The 14,037-nt window shown below is 40.4% G+C and overlaps 2 protein-coding genes across 2 annotated transcripts; both read left to right on the plus strand.

Annotated features, from left to right (window-relative positions):
• The first annotated feature begins 888 nt into the window (after positions 1 to 888).
• On the plus strand, positions 889 to 7,324 carry LOC306838975 (major histocompatibility complex class I-related gene protein-like). The gene is made up of 6 exons (XM_079367415.1): positions 889 to 1,229; positions 3,283 to 3,549; positions 4,253 to 4,531; positions 4,953 to 5,246; positions 6,066 to 6,170; positions 6,709 to 7,324. Exons 1-6 carry the CDS (start codon positions 1,172 to 1,174, stop codon positions 6,837 to 6,839), a joined length of 1,134 nt encoding a protein of 377 aa, XP_079223541.1. The 5' UTR covers positions 889 to 1,171; the 3' UTR covers positions 6,840 to 7,324.
• LOC306838977 (major histocompatibility complex class I-related gene protein-like) lies at positions 7,266 to 13,634 on the plus strand (the record flags this gene model as incomplete). The annotated part of the gene is made up of 9 exons (XM_079367417.1): positions 7,266 to 7,279; positions 7,411 to 7,610; positions 8,016 to 8,093; positions 10,513 to 10,779; positions 11,446 to 11,724; positions 12,163 to 12,456; positions 12,558 to 12,689; positions 12,818 to 12,835; positions 12,965 to 13,634. 9 exons carry the CDS (start codon positions 7,266 to 7,268, stop codon positions 13,018 to 13,020), a joined length of 1,338 nt encoding a protein of 445 aa, XP_079223543.1. The 3' UTR covers positions 13,021 to 13,634.
• Positions 13,635 to 14,037: the final 403 nt, after the last annotated feature.

Below are 14,037 nucleotides of genomic sequence, written 5' to 3' on the forward strand. Positions count from 1 at the left end.
AAGTACCCAACTATTGAGGAGCAGATTAGCATTAAGTGTTGAAGACAATAGAGTGAAACTTGACCTAGTTAGGGTGATCATGTCAACCCTTACAGATGTAGCATAACAATACAGTAGGATGGAACCAGATGATTAGAGTGATTATCATTAAAGTGACCTGTGCTCAGTAAAGTGACTATCAATATGCATTAAAGTGTCCAACTGGAGGCTGACTCTGAGGTCAGCAGTGCAGATGAGGAGTGAGAAAAAAGTGAAAAAAGAGTCCAGGGTTCACCGTGTGCTTCTTCCCTGCCGTGACAGTGAAGTGTTGTACAGTCTTATGGCCAGGGGGACGAAAGAGTTCTTGAGTCTGTCCGTGGAGCACGACTGTGACAGCAGTCTGTCACTGAACATGCTCCTCTAGCCAGTGAAGGTGCTGTGCAGAGGGTGGTGTGTGTTGTCCATGATGGAGAGCATTTTGTCCAGAGACCTCCTCTCTACCACTGTCACCAGTGAGTCCAGCTCTGTGCCCACCACAGAGCCGGCCCTCCTCACCAGTCTGTCCAGGCCTAATGCGTCCCTCTTCTTGCAGCTTCCTCCCCAGCACACCACGGCGTAGAAGAGGACGCTGGACACCACAGTCTGGTAGAACATCTGCAGCAGCTTTTTTTTTTCATAACGTGGGATGTCAGAGCGATTGGTCTGAAGTCGCCTGGCTCGCTGGGGTTTTTCTTCTTGGGGACCGGGGTGAGGCACGAGGTCTTCCAGAATACAGGAACCTTCCCAAGCTGCAGGCTCATGTTGAAGACGTGCTGAAGTGGCTCCCCCAGCTCAGCAGAGCAGGCCTTTAGCATCCTGGGACACACCTTGTCTGGGCCGGCTGCCTTCCTGGGGCGGAGTCCCAATCTGATCAATTGAATATTGAACTCTACTATGATCCATAAATAAAGTTCTGTGTGTCTCTCAATGCTCTGACATGGACTGAAATAACTTTCACTTTCACTCACAACCTGTCTGAATCAGTTCTACTGATTAGAGAGGTCGACGCTCAGGCTGAATTCCTATTGGCTGAAACAGAGACTGAAGTCATTTTACCCTCAGAGCTCGAGCTGGAAACATGCAGAGAAGAGAAAACTTTATTAAAAACATAAAGGATATAAATTGAACAAATCTGAAGACTTCACAGGTCACAATGAAGACTCTGGTGTTTGTGGCTCTCGTGGGATTTTTCCTCCACGACACGACGGCAGGTGAGTTCAGATTAAAGAAGATTTAATGGAAAGAGAGAAATGTTGCATGTCTTTAGAAGTTCTTCATCTCTTATTTATAAATGTGAACTCATTTATAGAGTATTTAAATTCACCTTTTAATTGGCAGCTTGCACATTGACTCTTTGTTTTTTTTTCTCACATCAGCATTATTTACTCACATTGAGGTAAGGTAGGCCAAGATATTTGGACACAAGGAAGAGCGTTACTTTTATAGCGCTGCAGCCTCCGTGTTTTATTATCATTAATATTTTGTATTGTATTCCATTACAATACAACATATGCTCATTCATACTCATTCAATAAAAATAAAAGTAGTCTACAAGCATATATTGCGGTGTATTCATGGTCTCACTCTTATTAACTTGTAAACAAACTATTCGCCTTTCCTGCATATCAAACCAAGAATAAAGTCTTGACCTTTGAGCCTCACATCCTGTTTGAGACAGAGTTACTGGCTGCTTCACCTCGTGTTTTTTTAGTGCAGTTTAAAGTCTAGTGATTGTTAATGTATAACTCATTAAAGCCTTTGATCCTTCATATTACTGTGTTGTTTTCTGACTGTGGGGCTGATGAGAGTCTCTGTTATGGGAGGAGACTCTACTAACTGAGCCACAGCTGCCATTAGTGTGCATTCAGACATCATGCAGGAGTCAGAAATGATCCGTAATTTAAAGACAGAGTTGGTCATTTTCTCCAGAAACACTTTTTCAAATGTTTTTCTAAAGTTAGACACATTTATCAGACCTCGACATCAAAATCTCTCTCAGGTTGTTCTCCATCCTTCACCCACAAATAAACATGTTTACTGATCCACACAAGCACAAATAATCACAAACACACACGAGGATGAGTCATGGCATGTCAAGACCTCAATCAACAATGAAACATGTTTCAGTGACAGTCAGGAACATGACTGCATCACTTGAAGATTTGATTTGTTGAATCAATCATTTCAGTATCCAAATGTAGCGCCCTCTAGCCTTACCACACTGATGATAACTAAACTTAAGAGCGCTAACATTCATCTAGGTTCGGGAAAAGATATCTGGAATTACTTAATTGACTCACTAGGAGAGAGTAGACGTGGAAGTGAACAGTGACCACCTTTATTGACTCAGCAACAAACATATGGCAATGCAAGTGAATGAACAAAAGATATTTCCATACAAAATACAAGTCTTCCAAAGTCTCAAAAGATCTTCACTAAAATAAATAAAACAAAGAAAACAGAAGGTCCAAGTTTGGTTTCCCTTTGCTGCAGTTCTCCTTTAAGAGAAGGGAGATTTTCCATTGACTTGTTGTGTGCACACTGTGTATATGTTCCTAACACTACCCGGGTAGTTTGAATGTGTTAGTTCGTATCTGGTTCCTGAATGAATGAAATGAATCGTGGTCCTGATGTCCTCTGAGGGCGGACCCACGGCTGGCCACACCGGGGTTCTGGTCCGTCCACAGTCAATCGTCTCTCTTGGGTTGGCTCGCCACTGAACCCGCAAAGGTTCAGATTCTGAACGATCCAGTCCAGATCTATGATCAAATAAAAAACCAATCGGAGCTCACGTGGGGACCAACAAGAAAGATGCGGCTCCTCAGCTTCACTCTCTCACACACAAATCAAGTCCGGGAAGTCTTAAACTTGTTCGGAACGACCTTTCAGGACGACGTCTCAGCCAAAAAAGGAAGAGACCTTGAGAGTGCGCGCTAACAGAGAGTTACAGAGTGGTTGCGCCACCCACTGTTCTGGTGTGAGATTACACCTCTAACTGAGATATGTCGATTTAGTAACTCCATATTCATGTGGGTTACACCAACATGTTCTACCACATGAATCAGAAATATGAGAAGAAGAGTTCCAGGAGAACTTTTTCTTTTCCTCTCTAAATGAATGAGAGGATTTAATGAGAGCACAGAGAGGATCAGGTTTGGTTCAATGTTCTGGAAGTGTTTTTGATTCTGTGTGCTGGATCATAACTTTTGTTCAATGATGCAAAAAGTTTCAGATTAAACTGATGAAAACATTTTGTCCTTACAGTGATTCACTCGATGAAGGTTTTCTACACAGCGTCTTCTGAAGTCCCAAACCTCCCAGAGTTTGTGATTGTTGGGATGGTTGATGATATTCAGATAGGATACTACGACAGTAACACCAAGAGAGCAGAACCCAAACAGGACTGGATGAACAGAATGACAGAAGATGAGCCTCAATACTGGGAGGGTCAGACTGTGAGAGGTCTACATCACCATAAGCAGTTGAAATTCCAACTTGACAATTTGAAGCAGCTTTTCAACCAAACAGGAGGTTTGTTTATGATTCACTTTATAATGAAAAAAGTGTGTTTATTATTTTGATCCTGTATTTTAGTGAACAGATGTTACCACACACACTAATACATTTAGTTTATATATATTTATATGAATTAAAATCATATTAGATGAATTGAGTGTGTCTGTATCATAATAAACTCTTTCATTGAAGGACTTTCTGCTCAGTGTCTCTCAGACTAAAGAAGTCATTGAAAGATTTAATCTCAGCCTCTGAGAAGTTGTGACGGACTCGTTTGACTTTTTATTGACATTGATCAGATTCAAACATTTATTGATTGATTAAAAAGCTGATGCATCATTTATAATAAAAAAGAAGAATGAGTTAAGACTCTAAATCTGTGGTATGAAACAGAGGACATCAGGACACACAGACTGTCTCCCAGTCTCCATACTGGTCCTGCTGGTCTCTCATTGTGAGCAGCTGTAGTGACACACTGCTGAAGTGTGTGAGGGCCGAGCAGGACGAGTCTACAGACCTGATCCTGGACTGAGACTGAGACAGTCCAGGATTAGTTTCATCTGAGTCTGCTGCTCAGGACTACAACTCTGTGTGTGTGTTTCTAAAACTTTATAGTAAACTCAGTGTGTCTATGATGTAATCTCTCTCTCTCTCTCTCTCTCTCTCTCTCTCTCTCTCTCTCTCTCTCTCTCTCTCTCTCTCTCTCTCTCTGTCTCAGGTGTTCACATTTTCCAGAGGATGTCCAGCTGTGACTGGGATGATGAGACTGGAGAGGTTAATGGTTATGATCAGTTTGGTTATGATGGAGAAGACTTCTTAGTTCTGGACTTAAAGACAATGACGTGGATCGCTCCACAACAACAAGCTGTCGTCACCAAACAGAGATGGGATCAAAACAAAGCTCGACTAGAGTATAAAAAGTACTACTACACCGCAGAGTGTGTTGACTTGCTGAAGAAGTTTGTGAACTTTGGGAGGAGCTCTCTGATGAGAACAGGTAGGATCAAATGACCTGATGGAGTTAAATTCTGACAATGTTCATCTTCTTCTTTTCTTGTTTATATTGTAATTGAACAACAAATATTTCACTTGTTTCTATCACACATGCTCTGTCTCCATCTTGAAGCTTCCTCTTACCTTTCCCTTCATGTTCGATCTCTTTCTCTCTGCTGTTTCTGCTGTCCTTTCTCTCTCTCTCCTCTTCTTCTTCTTCATCACTCCATGTGAACCCTCCTCACCTCTCTTCTTCTCTTTCTTCCCCTCTGACCCTCTCTTCTTTTTCATTGTTGACACTCTGGATTTTAAAGTCTCTTTTTTACCGGTACATTTAAAGAGTGAGCTCAAACATGAGTGCTAACAGTATTTAACATTAAATCCTGATAAATAAACTAGAATGTGTCTTCCTGTTTGTTCTCCAGACCTCCCCACAGTGTCTCTCCTCCAGAAGACTCCCTCCTCTCGGATCACCTGCCACGCTACAGGTTTCTACCCCGCCAGAGCCGTGATGTTCTGGAGGAAAGATGGAGAGGAGCTTTATGAGGACGTGGAGCACGGAGAGATCCTCCCCAACCACGACGACTCCTACCAGATGAGCGTTGACCTTGAACTGCCCTCTGATGACTGGGGGAAGTACGAGTGTGTGTTTAAGCTCTCTGGTGTGAAGGAGGAGATCGTCACCAAACTGGACAAACGAGACATCAAGACCAACTACGGTAAGACCTGGATGAGAAGTGATGGAAGGAGGATTTGACTGGAACAGTCGTGTGATATGGAGGGAAAGTTTTGTTGTGACTTTTTCTTTTTCTTTGTTTTTCAAATTGTAAAAGCATTCAGAAAAAACAGTTAAATTGTTTGGTTCAGCATTAAAGGGATGATGATGTTCAACTCTGGACTTCTTCAGAAAAAGAAACTTTTACCGAGTTTTAAATGGATTAATGATGTAACGTTTGATGAGTTAGTCCCGTCTGTTAGTTTGCTCTTCGATGACCTTCTGTTTACACAACATGTCAATAACAACACACTAAAGACTTATTTGATTGTCTTTCTGTTTTAAAATACCTCTTATATCTCTTCTTTATCTTCGGGTTGAATTGTGTTGCCTTTCGGTGTGGAGGAGGCGTGGCCAAACAGCTGTTTGTTTTGTTTTCATGCTGGAGCTCAAGGGCGACATCTAGTGATTAAAGAATGTGAGATTAAAAAATATCACGTTCTTTAATTGAAGAGAAGATCAAGTTGATGAATTACTGGATGTATAAATATATCTGTCAGTAAATCTTTCATGATGAGCTTTCTTTTCCTCGTTCAGTCAAAATGACTTTGAATCAGTTCGTCAAAATCTCTCTTAGAGCGAAACATCAACATGTAAAGAAATCAGGATTCAGATAAATAATGACGACAACACGACTGGAAGATGAATCAAACAGATGCAGGATTTATTTACAGACGTGGAGATTCATCTGAACAGCAGCAGGACAAACTGTCTGCTTCATCTGTTCAGGTTGTAACTGTGTTTGTTGATTTGTGTTCAACAGTGAATCCCATGAACACCATCATCATCATCATCGTCGCCGTCATCGCTGTAATCGTTCTACTCATCCTCGCCGTCATTGGATACAAGGTTCACAGAGGCAGAACACGTAAGAGACACAAACTTAGTTTGCTTTGAATTATTTACATTTCAGTCTTTGAGTTGCAGTTTTTATGAAGTGAAGAAGACTTTAATACTTGTATCAAAATGTGTTTCAGACAGTAAGGAAGTTCATTTGAACTGTTTTCCAGCTCTGTCATATTTTTGGACTTTTAAGTGCGTTTTCACATTATGCACGATCTTTTCACGCCATTGTTCCCGCCTCCCGTCTCTCCCGCTGGTCTGTGTTCACATTAATCACATCGCTCTGTAGCCGAGTACACTTCTGTTTCTACACAGTCTGTTACAGCAGGTGGAAGCATGCTCACAGTGGGTTTACAAATCGGCCAAAAAGCAGGAAGAATAAGTAACCACGGCAACGACTCACAGACTGAGTCAATCCTGTCATTTATGGCTTATGTCAAGATACATGTGTCAGTTGAAGGTTTAAATCCTGGAGTTAAGTTTCTAGAAGAGGGGAAGAAATAATATTCAGTGTTTTTGACTCACGTGAGAACTAAAACGAGCTCTTTGTTTTTGTATTTCAGCTAAATGTGACACGTCTTCTGAAAACAGCTCTGAGCTCGCTGAGGAACTGAATCCAGAGCCTGATCAAGAACCGACCACCCTGCACCCTGTGAGTTTATCTGATCAGGACGTGGACGATTCTCACAGTTAAAAACGCCACTTAAAGCGCCGTGCTGAAGAAGCGTGTTTGTTTCTCACTTCTCATCTGTCCTGCTGTCTGAAGACTCGTTGGACACTTTAATGCTGATCTGACTATCACTTTATTTCTCACTGTTTGCACTACCTCCATCTTAAACACTACTGTACATACATAAACATAAACACACGTTCAGATAGTCAACACTCTTTATTTATTCTGTACAGCTCTAATTACCAAGGTCCTTAACTTTTTATATTAAACTGCATTTACATTTCTAATCCTGCACAGGTTATGTCCATTTTTTATATAAGGTGTAAAAGTCTATCTTTGTATTGCACAGGTTTTATTTTTATATTCTTATTCATATAGGGAGCTTCCTTAATCTTTGTTGTGGTTCTATGTAAGGGAGGAGGGGACAGTGGTCTTTTATTGTAATAAATGTTTTGTGTCTTGTATACTGAATGTCCCTCTGGATCAATAAAGTTTCTATCTATCGATCTTCCTGAGTTCATTGGGTGTTTCTGGTCTTGTAACATCAGCCTCCTTCACCCAGGTGACCCATCCGGGGTTAATCAAGTCGCAGGTTTCATCTGAGCAGCAGCAATCCACGAGCTCGCCCTCTTTATCCAAAACCAGCGAGTGGCTCTCCTCTTTACAGATCCTGTTACACCAAGACCTGTCAGAGCTTTGCAGAGAGAGCGCCCAGCAAACCCCCGACGACCCTTCAACCAGCTCACAAAGAACCCGCCAGCCTCGCTCTCTACACTGCTCCACCAGCTCCAGGTATGAGACCAGTTTCCACACATCAACATCCTCCATGTGATCTTTCCAGGGCTCAGTCAGCTCCAAACGAGTTCAGGATCATTTAAGCTGTCAGATAAAGCTGGATCTGTAAAGTGTGGTCTGATGTTATTTCACTCAAACCTTCTTTTGTGTGTCAGTGATCGTCCTGACAGTCGGCCTAATCTGTGCTAAGACCTGTGTGTAGACCTCGACTGAAGAGTTCTGTGACACACTGAAATGTGTTGTCACATTTTGGTTATGGTGTTTGGTGCTTTGTATAAATGTTACACAAACGAATCGTTTCTGTATTTGTTAAAGATTTTCTTTTGGAGTCATTTCTGTTTAACCACAAGGGGGCAGCACTTCCCCTGCTGAGCGTGCTGTGTGTTGTTGCTATGGTTACAGCGCTCCGCTTCAGTCTGGCAGAAGCGAGAGACTCAACAGCAGCAGCCGACTCAATCTGTGTTTTGTTATCTTCTCCAGGTCAGTAGCTTCAGTTTAAAAACACAATTTTCGGTGGATTATGTGTAATATTTATAGTTTAGTTGGTGTTATAATACGTTGTAAAGATTAGTTCTGTTTAGAGAGCATTAACAGATAAGAGAGCTAGCAGACTAAAGTGGCTCGTGCGTGACCGTTAATTTTCCGTTTTAATACTTTGTGACTTTTTGTTGGTTAAAACCTCTTTGTACAATTAAATGTTCAATATTATGTGTTTATCTAGTAGTTGCCAGTTAACATGGGCTTTGTCCATTTATAATATTGCAGTTGCAAAATAGTAATTTAGTTAATTTGACCTTATGCTTGTGTATGGGTTTGGTATTGGATATGTGGTATTGTAAATTAGTGTTTAAATTGCACATGATAAGAACTAACATACATTTGAGTATGTTTTTAAATCTAAACATTTGTTTAAATAAACAGTCTGGCAGAAGCGAGAGACTCAACAGCAGCAGCCGACTCAATCTGTGTTTTATCTTCTCCAGTCACTTGAAGCTGTGCACAGGTACATTCCTGTACCTGTTACAGTTACACACAACACATGCAGAAAGAGATCAAGAAAATGAGGACTTCAAAAAGGTCCAAGACGTCCTCCTTCAGCTGATTTAATAACATTATGATTGTGCACACGTTTTTAAGTGTGTGATAATCACTGTGTGGCCACATTGAGTTACTGCAGGACAGGAGAGCAGCTCACTATAACTTATATCAAACTATATTTATATCTGGATTAGGATTTTTATTTTAAATCACAGAGCAGACAAAAAAAAGACTCAACTACATCCCTACAGATTATCCCTGAATCTGACCTTTGAACTCTCATGAAAGGCTACATTTGTTCTTAAAACGTCAAAGTAGACAAAATGTATCAAAATAATCTGATCAGTTTAAGGTTTAACTCTACTATAATCAATAAATAAAGTTCTCTGACAAATACTGAAAAAGAAGTGGAGTTAAGTTTCACTTTCATTTAAAAACCTGTCAGAGTCAGTTAAGCCGAGTTACTAGTGACGTCGATGCTCAGGCTGAATTCCTATTGGCTGAAACGGAGACTGAAGTCATTTTACCCTCAGAGCTCGAGCTGGAAACATGCAGAGAAGAGAAAACTTTATTAAAAACATAAAGGATGTAAATTGAACAAAGCTGAAGACTTCACAGGTCACAATGAAGACTCTGATGTTTGTGGCTCTCGTGGGATTTTTCCTCCACGACACGACGGCAGGTGAGTTCAGATTAAAGAAGATTTAATGCAAAGAGAGAAATGTTGCATGTCTTTATAAATTGTTCATCTCTTATTTATAAATGTGAACTCTTTTATAGAGTATTTTAAATTCACCTTTTATTTGGCAGCTTGCACATTGACTCTTTGTGTTTCATTTCTCACATCAGCATTATTTACACACATTGAGGTAAGTTAGGCCAAGACCGTTACTTTTATAGCGCTGCAGCCTCCGTGTTTTATTAATTCGCCATTATAAAGTATTCCATCACAATACAAACTATACTCATTCACTCAAAATAGAAGGAGGCTACAGGCATATATTGCGGTGTATTCATGGTCTCACTCTTATTAACTTGTAAACAAACTATTCGCCTTTCCTGCATATCTAACCAAGCATAAAGTCTTTGTCTAAAGCTTTTCTGTTTCCTGTCACATCCTGTTTGAGACAGAGCTACTGGCTGCTTCACCTCATGTTTTTTTTTTAGTGCGGTTAAAAGTCTCGTGAGTGTTAATGTAACACATTTAAAGCAGTTTGAGCCTTCATATTATTGTGTTGTTTTCTGACTGTGGAGCTGATGAGAGTCTCTGTTATGGGAGGAGACTCTACTAACTGAGCCACAGCCGCCATTAGTGTGCATTCAGACATCATGCAGGATTCAGAAATGATCCGTAATTTAAAGGCAGAGTTGGTCATTTTCTCCAGAAACACTTTTTCAAATGTTTTTCTAAAGTTAGACACATTTATCAGACCTCGACATCAGAATCTCTCTCAGGTTGTTCTCCATCCTTCGCCCACAAATAAACATGTTTACTGATCCACACAAGCACCAATAATCACAAACACACATGAGGACGAATCATGAGATGTCAAGACCTTAATAAATAAACATGTTTCAGTGAAAGTCGGGAACATGACTGCATCACTTGAAGATTTGATTTATTGAATCAATCATTTCAGTATCCAAACATTTTCTACCACATGAATCAGAAATATGAGAAGAAGAGTTCCAGGAGAACTTTTTCTTTTCCTCTCTAAATGAATGAGAGGATTTAATGAGAGCACAGAGAGGATCAGGTTTGGTTCAATGTTCTGGAAGTGTTTTTGATTCTGATCATAACTTTTGTTCAATGATGCAAAAAGTTTGAGATTAAACTGATGAAAACATTTTGTCCTTACAGTGATTCACTCTCTGAAGTTTTTCTACACAACGTCTTCTGAAGTCCCAAACTTCCCAGAGTTTTTTGCTGTTGGGATGGTTGATGATATTCAGATAGGATACTACGACAGTAACACCAAGAGAGCAGAACCCAAACAGGACTGGGTGAAAAGAATCACAGAAGTTTATCCTCAGTTCTGGAAAGGGCTGACGGACAGAGCTGTGTATCAACAGCATCAGTTGAAATTCCACCTTGAAAATTTAAAGCAGCGCTTCAACCAAACTGAAGGTTTGTTTATGATTCACTTTATACTGAAAAAAGATTGTTTATATTCTGATCCTGTATTTGAACAGATGTTACCACACCACCACCATAAATTTAGATAATATTAATTTAGATGAATTGAATATAGTTGAGATGAATTGAGTGTGTCTGTGTCATAATAAACTCTTTCATTGAAGGACTTTCTGCTCAGTGTCTCTCAGACTAAAGAAGTCATTTAAAGATTTAATCTCAGTCTCTGAGAAGTTGTGACGGACTCATTTTACTTTTTATTGACATTGATCAGATTCAAACATTTATTGATTGATTAAAAAGCTGATACATAATCTATAGTAATAATAATAAGAATGAGTTAAGACTCTAAATCTGTGGTATGAAACAGAGGACATCAGGACACACAGACTGTCTCCCAGTCTCCATACTGGTCCTGCTGGTCTCTTATTGTGAGCAGCTGTAGTGACACACTGCTGAAGTGTGTGAGGGCCGAGCAGGACGAGTCTACAGACCTGATCCTGGACTGAGACTGAGACAGTCCAGGATCAGTTTCATCTGAGTCTGCTAGTCAGGACTACAACTCTGTGTGTGTGTTTCTAAAACTTTATAGTGAACTCAGTGTGTCTATGTAATCTCTCTCTCTCTCTCTCTCTCTCTCTCTCTCTCTCTCTCTTTCAGGTGTTCACATTTTCCAGAGCATGTCCAGCTGTGACTGGGATGATGAGACTGGAGAGGTTAATGGTTATGATCAGTATGGTTATGATCGAGAAGACTTCTTAGTTCTGGACATGAAGACAATGACGTGGATCGCTCCACAACAGAAGGCTGTCGTCACCAAACAGGAGTGGGATAAAGACAAAGCTCGACTAGAGTATCTGAAGTACTTCTTCACCGTGGAGTGTGTGGACTGGCTGAAGAAGTTTGTGAACTTTGGGAGGAGCTCTCTGATGAGAACAGGTAGGATCAAATGACCTGATGGAGTTAAATTCTGACAATGTTCATCTTCTTCTTTTCTTGTTTATTTTGTAATTGAACAATAAATATTTCACATGTTTCTATCACACATGCTCTGTCTCCATCTTGAAGCTTCCTCTTACCTTTCCCTTCATGTTCGATCTCTTTCTCTGCTGTTTCAAACTTTGTCTGTATTTTTATTGTCCTTTCTCTCTCTCTCCTCTTCTTCTTCTTCATCACTCCATGTGAACCCTCCTCACCTCTCTTCTTCTCTTTCTTCCCCTCTGACCCTCTCTTCTTTTTCATTGTTGACACTCTGGATTTTAAAGTCTCTTTTTTTATCAGTACATTTAAAGAGTGAGCTCAAACATGAGTGCTAACAGTATTTAACATTAAATCCTGATAAATAAACTAGAATGTGTCTTCCTGTTTGTTCTCCAGACCTCCCCACACTGTCTCTCCTCCAGAAGACTCCCTCCTCTCGGATCACCTGCCACGCTACAGGTTTCTACCCCGCCAGAGCCGTGATGTTCTGGAGGAAAGATGGAGAGGAGCTTTATGAGGACGTGGAGCACGGAGAGATCCTCCCCAACCACGATGACTCCTACCAGATGAGCGTTGACCTTGAACTGCCCTCTGATGACTGGGGGAAGTACGAGTGTGTGTTTAAGCTCTCTGGTGTGAAGGAGGAGATCGTCACCAAACTGGACAAACGAGACATCAAGACCAACTACGGTAAGACCTGCATGAGAAGTGATGAAGACGGGATGAGCTGACTGACAGACGGACAAACGTAGTCTTTAATGAGTGTGTCTTTAAGCTGTTTCATCTCACAGGTCGTGTGACTGTGTTTGGTTTGTGTTCAACAGTGAATCCTCTCATCATGACCATCTTCATCATCGCTGCTGTTCTTCTTCTCTTCACCATCGTCTGTGCAGCTGGATTCTTCCTTCATAAGAAGAGAAATGGTGAGAGAGCAAAGAGGAAACATTCAAACATGTTTGATAGATTTACATCTGGTGATTAGTTATGATGAGGTGACCTTCAATGACCTTTAATGAAATTAATCATTAATAATCTTTTTGTTCTGTTTCAGCCAAACACCCTCCATCCCGTGAGTAGAACTTGATTTTAGTTTATTAAGTCAGATCTTAAAAACAGTCTGTAAATGAAAAAGGGTTTCTGGTGTAAATGATGGTTTCACAGTCAGATGTGTGCTAACATTGTGTTTCTGATCTCACAGCGGTAAACGACCCGGCTGTGGAGCAACAAGAAATGCTTCCACCTCAAAACTCCTAAAAGACAAAGAGACGACCCTGAACTGTTTATTTTTTATACAGAAGTTGTTGTTTTTTTATTTTTGGTTGTTTCAGTAGTCCTTTAAATATTATTTTTTTTATACTACATTAAACAGATTGTTCCCTTTGTTATTGTAAAAAGACGATAACTCACTTTAGTTATAAAAAAAGTGTCTCTGAAGTGAAGGGAGATGATTTAAAGAAAGGAGCTTAAATGATGAATTCACCGTTATCTTTGACCTCAAGGTTAAAATGTGGATAAAGAAACAGAGTATTTTTTATTTCATAAAGTGCCTTTATGTTCTCCAAAGTACTGAAAAGAATCCTCTCAGACAGACTATGTATTTATTTCTATACTTCTGACAACCAGTTTGGTGCTGATCTGAGCATATATGCTTTAAATGAGATGGTTGAAAGATAAAGATGACACTACTCCACTGTTCTTATTGTTTTCATTGATGTCTCCAAGACTTTTGACCGTGTTAACCATCATAAACTGTTCTTTAAATTGAGTCAAAGGGGTGTTCTCAACAGCATTATTAGAAATCTGGCTTATTAGTACGCTAACAAATGTCCCTCTGGATCAATAAAGTTTCTATCTATCGATCTTCCTGAGTTCATAGTAAGTAAGTAAGTAAGTAAGTAAAATTTATTTATATAGCACTTTTCGCAGGCAGGGGCCACAAAGTGCTTCACAAACAGGGTTTAAAACATCACAAGCAACAAACAGACAGTACAGAGATCATAACAGCCCTAAAAGAGACTAATTAAAAGCCTGGACAAATAAAAACGTCCCCAGTTGACTCTTGAAAGTGTCGGAGTCACATTGAACGAGCATTCAATAGGCCGACGTGGATTGATGTCTCGGAGGTAGTGTCCGTTTTGCGGAGCGGGACTGGACGAAGGCACATCCAGCGGTCACGTGAGCTCCAGCTGGTCCACGCTGGAAAAGCCGGCATAAACACGGAAGTAGGCGATGGCGATGAAAACCCCTGACCACGGCTCCAGCACTGTGAAG

This window comes from Symphodus melops (assembly GCF_947650265.1).
Source record: "Symphodus melops genome assembly, chromosome: 18".
In the NCBI taxonomy this organism is placed as follows: domain Eukaryota; kingdom Metazoa; phylum Chordata; class Actinopteri; order Labriformes; family Labridae; genus Symphodus; species Symphodus melops.

Bases quoted from the DNA above. Each gene is read 5' to 3' on its own strand.
- LOC306838975 (XM_079367415.1), top strand. From the start codon at position 1,172: ATGAAGACTCTGGTGTTTGTGGCTCTCGTGGGATTTTTCCTCCACGAC. The intron at 5,247-6,065 runs GTAAGACCTGGA...TGTGTTCAACAG, and splicing joins AGACATCAAGACCAACTACG to TGAATCCCATGAACACCATC. The intron at 6,171-6,708 runs GTAAGAGACACA...TTTGTATTTCAG, and splicing joins GGTTCACAGAGGCAGAACAC to CTAAATGTGACACGTCTTCT.